The following is a 15,202-nucleotide window of genomic DNA, read 5'->3' as shown; positions in this document are numbered from 1 at the left end:
TTGTGTTTGTGTGTGTTCATGTGTCGCTGGTTTTGTCGTTTTGATCATTGGTGACACCGAGCTTCCGGTGGTGAAAGTGGATGGTCGGTAAGAGTTGCTTCGTTACACCAAAGCAAAGGACAGTAGGGTTCAATTTATAATTGCAAAAAAAAGTAAATTTTGAATAAAATATTTTATCTTCTCAAGACGAGCAACTACAACAACGTGTATCAAACTTTTAAAGAGTAATACAAAAGATTTGATGTAAATTCCCAAAAAAAAAAAAAAACATAAACATGCTTATTAGTGTACTAGTTTACTAAGAGGTTTATAGCAGCATAATTATTTAGCAGCTAGCTAATTTATACCAGATGTCCGAGCCCCTTCCGGACCGTCACCCCTTACTGACTTTCCTACGGGTTTATGATTAAGATGTTTAAATAATGTTAAAAGTTCAGCTAACGTCATCTAAAAATCACTAATAAAATTTTAAAACAGTTTTATTACAGAGCTGTATAACAGATTACTCAAAGATGTATAATGAAATATGTATGTTTGTCTCATCCAACTTTCGATAATACTAGCCATAGTATGACAGTTTAATAAGAATTGTAGGTTCAAGTTGTTTGACAGCTTTTTGACTGCCACTACATAGTGCATAGTTTGGCTTCAAAGGGACAATTTTTTTTATCAATTCTTATTTATTGATAAAAGATATAAAATTAAACAAAAAAAGAAACGTTAGCATCACATTCTACCCTGTGTGTATTGTATTTTTCTAATCGCATTTGCTGTGGGTGTAACTGTAACTGGAAAGCTGAAAGCGATGTGACCGAACGAAAAGATGCCAACCGGTTGCCGGCACAATGGGCGATAAAACGACACGACTCGAACCCACCCAACAGGGGCCAACACCCACATCAGCACACAGCACCGGGCGCAGAGTTTAAGTATATGGTAGTAACAAGGGCGCCCCCTTAAAGGGCAAATCAAACCTACACCTACTACACCAACCCTTTTGCGAACCGAGCTTTGGTACGTTCTGGTTCCGTGGGCAGTGGAAAACAAACCCGCTGTAGAAGCGCTTTAAATTGACAATCTTCAACTGCGGGTGACACACACACATACACCGACGGTAACAGCGGCAAGCGAGATCTTTATCGACAAAAATGAACCCAACAAATCGATCGAGGCTCGCTTGAAAAAAAGAAAGGTGTTCTGTTCCAAGTTGTCTGTACCGGGGACCGTATTGCATGTAAACATAGGCATTGGGACGTGCATTGTCGGTGAAAACTATTGAACTGCTCTTTCTTTTTTTTTCTTCTCTCCTGTTGTTAGCTTACTCCAATAATGGAGGGGCTCTTCTGTGCAACTACAAAGACAGCTTCAAGCTCCACAACTGGCCAGATGTGCTCGATATTGACTTTTAACTAGTTCTTTCTGCCATTCCTTGCGCACCTTGCTAGGTTGGAAAATTGTCCATTTTTTCCCCAAACTCGCGTGTCATCAGCGTAAACGTAAAACAAACCGAAACGGAACGGCGTAAGCATGAAAATGATTTGCCGAAATGTGGTCCACCCGTTGACAGGTGGGCCAACGACAAAAAACAGAGCAGCTCTACCCAAAGCAAAAGGAGACCATTATAAGTATGATTTATATGACTTACTTTTTGGTTACGGTTTATTCTACCGAAACGGGGGAAAAGTTTTTCCAGTAGTTTAGTGCGGCTTTTTTTCGGCTCTCTAATAGGTAAAGCAATGAAAATGTGCCATCCGTTTAGTGTCCTTGGCGGGTGGTAGCGCGTGTGGCAACAGTGTGAGCAATATTGGTTTGCCCTTTTCGTGGAGTTAATTGTTTGATCCAATTAAATGGGGCAAGTTTGGCAGTTGTCAGTTTGTTTTTGTGCTCGTGTTGGATTTGGGGGTTTCTTCGTTAACGCTGTCCAAGCACGCATCCTGGGAGTGTAAATTTGTTGGCGTGCTGTTATACGGCGATGGTCTAAGTAGTTTGTTTGATGGAGGCTTTTTTTATAGCTGCTGGTGACAGGTGAGTTTCAAGGCTGGTTTAAGGCGATAATGTGAAAATTGTATTTAAATTATAATAATTAGCTTTAATGTTAAGTCAGACATAAGAAACAGTTGGCAATTTTCTCATCAAGAATGCGTTTTTTTCTGAAAGATATTGATTCACACGTTTTGGTTAGTTTTAAAACAGCTAAGAAAACCGCTAACCAAATTGAGCATTGGATAGCTGTTTGGAAGGAATTCGGCAGTTTAAAACACAGTCAGCTGGCAGGTAAGCTCGTCTAGTGAATGTCCTTGGCCTTGGGACAAAACGGATCCTTCGCAGACTTGCGGTTGCGGTGATGAAAAATTACCAACATTTCCGGAAACATGTTCCCGCTGACCTACTCACGATCGACACTTATCTCCGGTTTCGCATCTTGATCGGATCGCGATGATCTCCCGAACTTCCGCCGTAACTTCCTTTCGCTAAACGGCGGAAACTAACGCGGCGCACCATATGTATCGCGAGCTTAGCACCGGAAGGATGGATGATAAATCGTGCCTTAAACCCGTTGGTAGAAACGTTGTGGGAGAATAATGGCTGCGGTAAAAGAGGCAAAAGAGACCGATCGAAACAAGTTTACATTCAAGGTGTCTGTGTCACCTTGCTGGGTTCGAGATGCATGCGTGGATGCACAACCCGATGCATTTGATCCAATGGCATTGTGTGCGTTGCTGGTTAAGGCATTCTGCATGTAAATCGATGTGCGGCGTAAGGTGCAGCAGAAGTAGAATAAAATAATGAGCCTGGTGGTTGGTGTCGCTAGAAAAGGCCTGTGACATTCAACAAATAGATAGTTTTATTAATATTTTGCGGAACATTGACTAGCTGTCGTAGCAAATGCAGAACAAATGAGCTTTTATGTTGTGTATATAGATTGTTAAATCAATGCAGGTAAGCGCTCGAAGGAGTGTACAGGGTTCGTCTCTTGTTTAAGCAATCATTAAAGACACAAAAACATTGGCTTCGGAGCAGACAAGCTCCAACGGTTCAAAGGATTGATTGTTGTGGGAGTAGCTTCGACAACTTTTCTGAATTGTGTGAAGGTCATTTGCTTAACAACTATTAATCCGGCATACCCGAGGTAAGGAAATTCCTTGGAATCATTTATAGCATCAGCACTCGAATTACTGAATTTTAAAAATAGCACTGTTATGCACTATTTGAAAAATAAGTTTCAAATAGTGCATAACAGAACGCAAAACATAGAGAGGCTAATGAAGTCTCACACAAATGGAGCATAAATGATTAGCTAAAGGATTTAAATAGTCGGCAATGCTAACAACTAGTTGATGTGAAGATATTTTCATAATAAAGTTACTTCCGACACACAAAAAAAATAGAAGCAAAGTGGCGTTTCTACCGGCCACGATCAGTTCTATCGTAATCGAACTTCAGAAGAGTAATTAAGTAGCAAGTAAACATGTGTAAACGAGAGTTTACAGGTGAATTAAATTCTGTTCATAAATTCATGCTGATAATTATCATCATACACTTGCGATTGCGATAATTGGTGCCGGGCTTGCGATATCATCTGAACACCCCTGTATAAGTAATTTGCATACGTTCTACCATTATCTAGGCACAATGGGAGCGGACAGGAATGTAATGATTCACCACTAACGAGCGTACGTAAATGTGCAGCACTCTTGAGGTAATCACGATCACTGTCGCCGATGTGAATGCTGATGACTTGCTAATGTGCGCGAAAAGGGAAGCACGAAGGTGATCTCCATTAAATTTGTCCAAGCGTCGGCGGAGCGATAGGTTCTGTGTGCAGCTCACCGTTGTCGTAGGACAGCGTTAGCATGAATGATTTATTAGAATAGGGTGTATCTTGTTGTCATATTTATGCACACCTTAGCAAGACCTTAAGCAAAACCTGTAAGGTAAACACACCCCAAAGCTCACCCGTTGTTTCGAATGTTTTGCAAAGACATCTTTCTTCGTAGCAAAAATGAAATAAAAAACCCACGCACAGTTTTAAGGTTTTGTTTTTCTATTTTGTAATATTTTGAATTTTTATTTCTTAAAATAGTTTTTGTGTTTTTGTTTTGTGTTGTTTTTCTCTTCTTCTTCTTCTCGCATGTCTTCTATTTTGCAGTTTGTAGTTTCATTATACTTAACCATTTTTCGCTTCTTTCTTCTACCTTCTTTCTTCATTATTGCTCTTTTACGACTTACAAAAATAGTCTAAGGTTTTTTTTTGTGTGTGTGTGTGTCTGTTGTTCTTGTTATTCTCGCGTTATGTTTGCACTTTTTAGAACACACTTGACTGTTCTGACTACTGCACTTTGTTTTTTTTTTTGTTTCATTTTCCGATTCGTCTTCATTTTTCTGTTCCTTTACAAACTATATCTCAAATGTAATAACCATCACTGGGCAGGGTAGTTAGTACTTAGCGCAGTAAGTAAAGAATTCCACTAAATGCGTATTTTTAATGTTTGTATTTTTGTCGTGTGTTTGTTTGTTTTCTTTTTACACTAAAGGACAGCCAGAACAGCTTTCCCATCGATATCTGCAACTTCCGTTAGGGGCTTGTTTTAAATCAAACTTTTCCTTTTCCTTCTCTTTTCGTTATCTTCTTTACGTGCATTTCTTTTTACGCTTTCTTTTGACCTCCCCTTTTCATCTTGATAATACCATTAAAGCCATGCCCTAATGTTGCGTTATTGCGCCAAGATAAATTAAAATACAATTTGTAGCAGATTGAACTGTGTGTCTGTGAGTTTTTGTGACGCATTGCTATCCATTTTGATGGATCTATTTACATCGCTTCCTCTCCCTATATCAGCACCTCCCGTCCCGGTCGGCCATTTCCTTTTCCTAGGAACCAATGGGTTGATGATCGTGTGTCGTTTTCCTATTTTGCATTAAAAACAATATTCACAACGTAACCTACGGTATGGTACTAAACGATAATGTGGCTAGTGAGTAATAAACCTACAATTCCAGTATGAACGGTGCACTTTCTACGCGTCACATTACTACTAAGCTCAGCTTTTTGTTTTTGCTATTCTTGACACTTGCCCAAAGTGCCCGCTCAAGAGAAGAGCCGTGTGGAACGCTAGGGATGAGGACATTTGTATGATTCAATCAAGGAAGGTAGCTCATAAAGCAATAAATTATCACACATGTCAGCCAATGTTTCTGCCACAGGCTGTGGGCAGAACCTCTTTATGGTAAAATGGTGTGAGGCGTACGCACCTCAACCGCTTCTGTTAAACAAATCTACTCGCTAGCTGGCTGCTAAGGACAACAATTAACAAAAGGGCGAACGAAAACACGTTGTACATTGTTAATAGTTAAATTTTCTTTTTGCTTTTATATTAAAAAAAAAAACTTAAAACTTCTTACTGGTGGTTCTGATTGGGCGAGGAACAGTTCGTTGGATGTTGGCCTGAACGAAAGGAAAGCAATCAATAGTTATAAAATAAATAATTACACGCTTTGCTTTATTTTTTTGTTGTTCTGTTTATTGCATAAATTAAACACGGGACGAGAGTTCTTCTAACGATTCCTAAGGTAAGTGAATTTTCTTCGCTTGTACATACACTTTGAGTGTTTGGTGTAAGTTAATTTTTTTTTGTTTAAACCGAAAATTAAATAATTTACCAGCTTACCGAGTGATTCGCACGTAAACCACCGCAACAGGCAAACATTCGGTGCAAAACAATGCAAATTTTTATTGATTAAAAATGAGGATACAAAAAACAAACTTTTCCCGTTTTTTTTTACCACCATCAAACATTTTTGTTTATTGCTTTCCTTTGTCTGCAAACGTTGGTTTTTTGTTTTTACTTTTGTTTCGATCCAAATGATTTTCACTTTTGTTTCGATCTTTCGATTACACATTTGCACATCCTCAGATGAGTGTTTTAGGGGAAGGTGAGTGAATTTTTCTTTCAATAAGCTAATTATATCGGGTTTTCTATTAATATTTACATAATTTACAATCTGTTTTTTTTTTTCATTAGGATTACTTTTGTCCCAATTTAAATACATTATCGATTGCAGCGTGTGTACTGTGTAAGAGGGGTGAATGCTGTGGTGTTGTGTGGTGAGTTCATCCGTTCATTCGTTCATTCCCGCTTTGCATTTATACTAATCGATTCGAGCGTTCAATTCACACGAGCAGAGGATCGCTTTTGATGCGTGAAGCAGAAGAAGCTCTGTGTTTAACGTTAAAATTTGCAACGATTATTGTGGTTCAAGTTGGTGGCGATTGGTGAGCAGATGATTGGTGTGTTTGTGTTTTAGTAAGTATGTCTTAATAATCTACTCAATTGAAATGTGTTCACTGTGTGTGTGTGTGTGGTGTTTGCTTGCAATCTTTGCTTGCACCGGGAAAAATAAGAAAGGAACAATATTCAAAACGACTTACATATTCCCCCCTCTAAGGAGAGCTATTCAATGTTGACCCATGTTAATAGCTCGCAGATGTTCTTTGGTAAGATGGTGCACACACGACGCTTCACGGCTTCTTATTGAAAAACACAGAACCCAACACAAAACAGAGCGATCGAAACAGAAGGATGAATTGTAAGAGGGTGTCACGGAGCTATTTAAAGGTGCCCTTATATACTTCTCCTATATACACAACGAAAGGTATCCTATGACATGCCGTATTGGAGTGGTCCGTCCCCAGGACCGATCGCTAACTGTCACATGCCCTGGTCGAGATTGGGTCCACCACTACCACCGCCACCAACGACATCCACCGGTATACTGCGATCGTACAGACCGTCAGTCGGATGATACTCGCCACTCACCATACGTCACTGATCGTGCCCGGGATGGGAAGGATGGTGTCCTTTCGCGCCGTTTGCGTCCACTGTCACCGTGCTGCCGTTGATGTTGTGCTTCACCTCCAACCCGTTCACCATCTTTTCGATGCTTTTCAGCTCGGACGGTGAGTTGGAGGCAGGGGGCGGAGGTCCTAGCGAGGGTACGGTTGATGGAGGTGCACCGGATGCCGGAGACATGATGGAAGCGGCTGAGGGTGCCGTCGGTGCAGATGGTTGCGATGCGGCGGGTGGAGGTGGCGGTGCTATACTACTGTTCGGGACCGGCGGCATGTTGGCGGCAGCATTCGCGTCCGCTGTCGTCGGCGAGGTCGGATGTTGGGTGGGTGTGGGTGAGACGGAGATGGGCCGTGTCGGAGGCGAATTGGAGGCAGCACGCGGATGGGGACTGCTGCTGAGGCTACGGGCACCGGCCGAGTTCGAACCGGGCGTAACGGCATCGAACGCTGACCCGAGTCCGGATGGTAAGCTGTACGGCGAAAACCGATGGCCCTTGAGACCGTGCAGTGGCGAGGTGGGCGAGTGGCCCGAGTAATGCCCAAAGAAGGCCGGATGTTGGGCGGCAAGCGCGAGCTGCGCATTAAACAGCAGGCTCGGGTTCATGGCGGCCGCGGCAGCCGGATTGTGCAGCAGGGAAAGGTGGGGCGGTGGGTAAAGCCCGTGCGGGTAAAGATAGGGCAGCAGGTGGGGCGGCGGATGGATCGGCGGACCGACGGAGATGTTGGGCGAAGGGTAGGACGTACCGGCACTGCTGGACGACTCCTTCGGGCTGCCCGAGGTCGGACGAAAGGCACCTGTGCTTCCTGACACACTGTCCGAGCAGTTCGAGTCGCTGCCGTCCCGCTCGTTCTCGTCCGACTGCAGGCGCCGTCGCATCGCTTCCTCCGCTCGCTGCACGTCCTCGAAATTGAACCATCCTGTTTGAAGTTGGAGAGAGAGAGAGAGAGGATAAAAAGGAATTCTCGAATTATTGCCAATTCCTGTCGGATCCTTGAGGTCTTGCTTGTTTGCAGAGTGGTGCATCCCCAGAAGGAATTTACTACCAGCGATACTAACCTGATGCGTGATGATGCATCTGCTGGCTGAGCGAGAGCAGCGGACTTTGCGGTGGTCCCACCACGTCCAGCAGCTTGTCGTCGTCGTCCAGCGCTGATATGCTATTCGTTCGGTGGTCCAAACCAGCTGGACCGCGCGACGAGCTGACGGAGCTCGGACTGAGCTTGTCACCGTCCGAGCTTCGCTGTCCCATCAGCGATTGCCTGAAAGCGGAACAACTGAAACCCGTACTGGTTAGCGGGGGTTCGCTTATTAGAATTCTTCTTGAACGAGTAAACGGGAGTTGTTGAGGTACCTAGTAGGTATCTAGAACGTAAGACGATGATGACGATATTCTTGTACTAATCTTCTAGGCTTCCAAGAGCTTGCTAACTATTAGCCTTGTCAGTCATATTAACAGCTTTCTAGGGATATTCATGATTTTCTAGGTATATTTGTGATGCAGTTTTCAGGAGTATGAAGAGACTTAATTTATGAAAGAGTGCACCTTTGCGGATCAGTTGTTTGTTAACAATTCATATTGTTAACACTTTGTTAAACAATTTATCTATTTTTTTATTCAATTAAAATTCTGAATTTGCTTCAGATCATTTGTTTACTATTAGTGATTCTTTTGACAGATGTCAACTGTCATCTTAGTTTTCTCTTCTGCTACAAAAAATTCTCTAAACAGTTCATTTTGGTACATTATTTTTCACAGCATCATAGAGAGAGAGAGAGAGAGAGAGAGAGAGAGAGAGAGAGAGAGAGAGAAATAAAAAGAATCATCAACTGCCATAGGCCATTAAATCAAACCCGATGACATTTATGACCGGTTCAAACACTTAGCTTAATCGCTCCCTGCATTGTAAAGCGGGAAAGCGTCGCACAACAAACAGCCACGGCGTAGCGTTAGAAGCTGCCCGGTCTTGTGAGAAGCAAATCAGTTCCCTTTTTTTACCGCTTCAGGCGATCTCAAACACTTCACCCCGTGTCACATTGGAAGGGTGCCAATTTGTAGTCCGATGAATGAGAATGTCCGGCGGTGACGGGAACAAATGTCGACGGAACCGATCCGAGAAAACTACAACCTCATGCAAGCCTTCCAGGATATCAACGAGAAAATGAGAGCAAAAAAGGGGTTGCAAGAGCACTGCGCAAAAGAAGAAGAAGCGATAAAAAAAAAAAACAATAACAATCGAACAAACCAAGGGTGCAATTTGAATATGTGCGCGAATAGCTGCGGTAGCCGCAGCGATTCATCTCACTACAAATCACCATGCCCGGGACCCCTTAGGGTGCTGCCGGTATAATCGTTTCGTTCTGTACCGTGGAGTCTGCAGGGTTGGTTGGCAATTTTTTTTTTTTTTTTGTTGGAGAGTCAACTCTCACCCGTGACGTTGCAGAAATCGTACGCATCCGTAGGCAACCGGAAGTCCTACTCGTCCTGCGAGAACTTCGCGCATGGATCGATAGGGAATCGCGTACGCTCTACGCTGCGTACGCGAATGATAAATGTTAACGTCACGCGACCGGAAACTCGAATCAATTGCGCCCCCCCCCCCCCCCTCCCCCGCACACACGTTCGGTCCGGCGCGCTGGCCCATGCGCTTGGCTGATGGTCGGCTGGTGTCTTTTTCATCACCTCGGTAGTTATCGTACCGGTTGGATGTGGTTGTTTTATTGGGCAAGAGGAGCAGCAAAAAAAAGGTAGGAAAACCACTTGGAACGGTGCTGCTATCGGTCATTTGTCGGTTTTTGTCTTTCCGCCTGGTGTTAGATCCGATTTGCCACACCGGTGAGGCTATAAATCTTTTCCGTTTTTTTTTTTTTGTTGTTTAGCAGCAGTGGTCTTGTGTTTTGTCACTCACTAAATGCAAGGATTCGGGTTTTTTTGCTGTTGTTGAGGTCGGCTTTTTTTTTTTCTTGGCAAACTGGATGCCGAAAGGAGTCGTCTGCGTAGCGTTGAATAAATAATCACACCATCAAACTGGCACGCACTCGATAACTGTGCGTGACACTGGTGCTCCACCATGAGTTTGTTTGTTTTCCTCAGCATTCCTAACACTATTTCTGTAACCCTTTTCGATTTCCCTTCATCCAAACCGCCGAAAAAAGGATACAAATATGCGGTCCCGGATCATTTCGTGCTGATGATCGAAATCAAACCATCAGGTGGAAAGAAACGGGGGTTCCCGAACCTTCACGCAACCAACTGTTAACTGCTGCTCATAATTTATCTCCAGCCTGGCCCAGTTGTCAACGCACGAAAGCTTCGAGCCGGAGAACACTTACTATAGAGCGAAAAAAAAGGCAAAGGAAAACTGCCTCCGCTTAAACGGATGGATGTAAACACCACCGTTTTACGAGCTCACCTTCCATAAAGTAACGAAAATCACACGCATCCGTGCGTGACAGACAGGCTCGGGCTAAAAAGGGTTAAGCGGCAGCGGTTTAGTTTTAGGGTCTCCACCACACTGCACGCTAGGTGCGGCAATGCAATCAACCTTTCGTTGCGTTCTTACCACCGTGTTTGGAACGAAAACATTTGCATCAGTAAGGAGCTCTCTCTCTCTCGTTTGCCGATAGCGTTTTTTCTCCTAACACTAGTCATATTTTTACCGTCCAAAGAGAAGAACGGGTATTTTTTGGCGGTGTGGGGGCGTTATATATTCCTATAGAGGTTAGGTGCTCAACACTTCACGTAATGGCTGACAGTTGGTTATGCGTTTAAGGCGCTATGGTTTTTTTTATGATCGTTTGGTGTCACGTGAAAGGCGAAAAAAGGGCTAACGCCATCGCTAATCAATAGTGCTCCCCGGTTGTGGTGTATTTAAATGCGGTTCTAAGAAACCAAACGAAGAAAAGTGGCTTTTCGATACAGACAATAGGTAAACGAGCCACAGTGGCGTGAGTTTACAGTGGTGGTTTATTATTTGAGATATTGTAAAATAATATTTAAATATTAAATGTTTTTGAGTAATTAAAAATTGGATTTGTTTATTTCTATCTTTTTGTGCGCTTTCTTTTAAATTATTTTTATAGGGACTATAAATTACCCAAAAGATTGTTCTGAAACAAAAAATTGACTGACAAAATAAATGTGGAGCAAATTTACAGTATTGAGGAAACAAAAGGGCCTTTTTAATGGCCCTCATTCAATGTGAATTGATTAAATTTTCTAAATGACAGTACGGCGCAAGCCGTCATACTTAAAATAAATAAAATAAGATAAATTTTCTAAAACAAACTTTGTCCTAAATAATTCTATTTAATTTTTTTTTACGATTGAATTGGTCTACTTTTAATTCAGGTTTAATTTAATATGTGCAAAAGCATTTTTGCTGCCGTTTTGTGTGACCTCTAGTGAACTAAATGGTCGTTAAGCCAAAAGGAAGATCTTATCCCTTTTTTAATTTGAAAAAAAATCTCATAAAATTTTTTTTGAATGCTAGTTATGAATTATTATTAAGACAATCTGAATAATCCTGTATTAAACAGGTAACCCTTTACAAGGAAATTTCGACAAGAACTTAGCTTTTACATTATTTTACTAAGACTAAAATTTAAAAAATTTGTGTTCACAAAGAGTTTCACAAAGGGAGACTCCATTTTTATTGCATTTCATCAAAATCGACTAAATATTAAATGATTCAAATAATTGTGCATAAAATTGTGGCCATCACTGTACAATATTGTTAACGTTGAGCATTTAAGCATTTTAGATTTTACTTTAATCATAAAAATGCAACTGAAAGCATTATATCTTCCACAAAACAATGGTATAAATTCAATTTCATCCCCATTCCTTATTGTCCAAATCAGCATCATACATTAGACTCGCGTTTATCAACGGCATAACCTCGATTCCGGCCTATAACCACCTTAATTAGAGCTAAAGATTGAAACAAATTCAAATCAGCTCGGTGTCCGGCCACATCACTTCTCCCCATCGGGGGGGGCGAAACCTCCGAACCAAATTCTACAGTGGTCCCGTTGGTGGCCAATTTCTCACTAAATTAAACACACACACACAGACACATACACATCCCGCCCGGTCCCGCCCAAAACGAACGGGGTCATCCCCGACCCGCAACACCGGTCCACGGGAATGATACATTGTTCGGGGTTTCGCGGTTTTGTGCTTAACTGTCCGCCCGGATGGCTAATGGATTGAATTAGAGCAGGGTATAAATTTTACACCCACGAATCAACGCTTCCAACGCCCACCGGCCGGAAGTTGGTTGGTGCCGGCGACTACGACGGCTGTCCGATGACGCGAAACGGAAAGGGCTCCAATCCGTTGTTGCTCCGAAAACAACGAACGAACCTTGTAGAAAATGTAGACAACCACCACCCTCCATCACCACGATCACCTAGTGCCGGTAGAACGGGATGGTGGGCTTTTGAGGGCCGGTTTTTGCAAATTTATTGCGATTTTCTACCAACGTGCAGGGCAGGATGTGAAGTGCCAGGAAAGTAGCGCGAGGGAAAAAAAAAAACAACCAAAAACGTACCTCACACGAACATCGGTGGTCTTTCCGGTGGTGCACCAAATTTCCGCCTCCCAAATGAAGTAACATCCGCTCCCCCCCACTATTCGGGGTGAAGGGAGTTTCATGTACTGGACGGGACCGGGATCGTTCCAACCGTTATTGTTGACCGTTCGAAAACTTCTCCAATCAACTCTCCGCACACTATCCAGCCACTAGCACTAGCATATTGTTGCAAGCTATCCGCCACGGCACGATGGTGTGCCAATCTTTCGAACTGGGTGCATAAATCAGGCCACCCTGGTAAGGGAGGGGGGTGAGTTCCACAATGCCACAAGCCGTGGGGAAACGCGGAAGTACACTACACCACGATCCGGAAAGTAAACATAACCTTTCCGCTTTTCGGTGCTGGGCATATCGGGTGCATATTCGCATCTGAATGCATCTGGGCAGTGTGCATGCTAGACAGTTTCCACGGTCGAACGATAGGCGAGTGCGGGTGAAAACACCTCCACAAGACGTAGCAGCTAGATGCTAGAAGCCATTGACTCCGGCTTAGGTCGTAGCCGACACCGTCCGACAGTCCAACGGTCGTTATCACGATGATGTGTAAAAAGCTTATACACTGGGTGTGGTTTAATTTGCCACCAATTTGCATACTACATGAGCCCCGGGGTTTTATGGCTCAGATCACGGATACGGCACTCTGCGGCACGCGGGTAACCGAGGCGGGGGGAGGGTTTCGATACGGTTGCGGAAAATGTGAGCGACCACTCCCGGTTTTTCCACGACACGATGATCTGGCAGAATTTTGTGTTGTTTTTTTTTTTTTTTGTGTTCGCCTTATTCTACCACAACCTTCTGGAGTGGGGAAGTCTTTTCTTCCACTAGCTCGAGTGATGAAAACTCAATGATCTGCAAACCAGTGGCTTTTTGCACCACGTTCGGGATAGCGGGATGAGTTGGTGAAAATGTTTCGAGAGAAAAACGTCTGTGTTTGTTGAAGTAACAACTCTGCTTTTTTTTGCGTGGGTTACAAAGAACTGATAGTAACAGATAGAGACGTCTTGTTACATGAGAGCACAGGAAATGAGGTAACATGTTTCTATTGTGAGGTTATGTTATCCGTGCTGGGTATGTGGAGCAGCATTAGAAGCGAAGAAGCTATCGTATTTTTTGGGTTAATATTTTCTAAGTATTCTCTCTGTTTTGTGGAAGTTGCTGTACATTCGCAAAAGTGAATATTTTCTTAGCTTCTTTTAAGTACTATCCTTCATGCAGTTACACACATCGTTAGTTTGGTTTGAAGTACAGCTAGTACTTCAATATTCTGATGTTGTTAGGAAATAGGAATCAAATATTCATTGAACGAATGAACGAACTATTGAGGTTCTATTTCCTAAAGCTCACCGAGTTGATGCTAAAGAAAATCTACAAAATATTGCTAGTGAACGGGCGGAAGTGACGTTCGACGGAAAGTTATGGTTCTTGAAGGACCTCCATACCGTTGGAGCCCTTGGTACGAAGCTTTGATGAAAATGAGCTCATTTCCCTGCCCCATTTCTTGGGTTTGGAATCTCATCTTAATCTTAAAACAAAAACTCAAGGATCAGTAGAAGATTGAGGGAAGATACTTAAATTCTGAGTGATCTAGAATTAATCATAGTTCTTGACAGTAGTGTTTATTTGTGTTAATTTTGCTTCATTTTCGCTTTAAATTTGGTTGATGTCGACTTACAGCCAAAATGTAATTGCTTTTGATTAGTTTTGACTCTATAACACAGGAAGATATAGGGCACTATGATCCGGAGAGAAATTTCCGAGGTCCAATGCCTGATTCGACAGTGTCGCTAGCCATCAGACGGCAGGGCTGCGGTACGAATCCTATCCGAACTCTGCACCCGTATGGAATACTTTCCAAGTACATGGCCTTGACAGGTTGTTCAAATCAAGAAGAAGAAAAAGAAGAAGACATCAGGGAGACATTTTATTATTATTATTACCACAACTTTACTTTTAAACGTTATCACACAAGTTCCTGTAAGTTCGTAGGTTTATCTCGAGGGTTAAGTTTGGCAGGATTCACGGGTTTTCTATCAATTATCCTAACATAGGGAAAACACTTGAATTTGCAAACTTCAAGCTTCCTCGAATTTCGAAGTGTCAAATTGTCAAATTGGAATACTTCTTTAAACTATCGAATACAAAAATAGACTTGCTATATATTGAGTTAATTTATTGAACCTTATCTCATAGAACATCTTACCGTCAGATCTTTAATGACTATGTGAAAGTGATAAAAATAATAACATTCCGTCTTACATTACCTTCATTCCAACATAAATCACACTGTGAGATATGTTTTAATCCAGTCAAATATCATGAACCCTCCTGCACCCGAGTTATCGCGCACACTATCAGCAACCATAAAATCACCTTCTATTTTTCCAAAAACAAATCTTCCGCCTGCATTGCACCAAGGTTGTACCCTTAATTGCTGGCCGCGTACACCCCGGTCACATTTGTTCATTTGCAGTTCGTACGTATCACGCTGCCAACCAGTTTGCCTGCCCCCGGGGGTAGGACCACAGCTGCCATAAATCTTCCCAATTGTCAACACACTGTCTGCACTCTCCAGCAAGTGGTTACCGTTCGTTACAGCTCAATTGAACTGTTCCGATGACTGGAGCGCGCGCGCGCACGCGTGTGTGCACTATCAATTCTTGCGAAAAAAGGGTGTCCCGTTTTGTTCTCTTCTTCGGTACCCGTCTCAGGCATCTCGTCCTGACTAGAGCTGATAAGGGTGAGTTTTCCGAAACTGAT

At 42.7% G+C, this 15,202-nt stretch overlaps 1 protein-coding gene across 2 annotated transcripts in view; it reads right to left on the bottom strand.

Annotated features, from left to right (window-relative positions):
- Positions 1-6,696: 6,696 nt before the first annotated feature.
- LOC126567918 (optomotor-blind protein) overlaps positions 6,697-15,202 on the bottom strand; it is a 119,248-nt gene continuing 110,742 nt past the window's right edge. For both annotated transcript variants that reach the window (XM_050224281.1, XM_050224282.1), the window contains 2 exons: positions 7,908-8,137; positions 6,697-7,768 (listed from right to left, as the gene is read on the bottom strand). In XM_050224281.1, coding sequence (XP_050080238.1) covers positions 6,825-7,768; positions 7,908-8,137 — 1,174 coding nt within the window. In that variant the 3' untranslated portion in view covers positions 6,697-6,824. The remainder of the gene's footprint in view (positions 7,769-7,907; positions 8,138-15,202) is intronic.

This window comes from Anopheles maculipalpis, chromosome 2RL (genome assembly GCF_943734695.1).
Source record: "Anopheles maculipalpis chromosome 2RL, idAnoMacuDA_375_x, whole genome shotgun sequence".
Lineage (NCBI taxonomy): Eukaryota > Metazoa > Arthropoda > Insecta > Diptera > Culicidae > Anopheles > Anopheles maculipalpis.
Note: the sequence above shows the minus strand (reverse complement) of the source record. Positions and strands in the feature narration are given on the sequence as shown.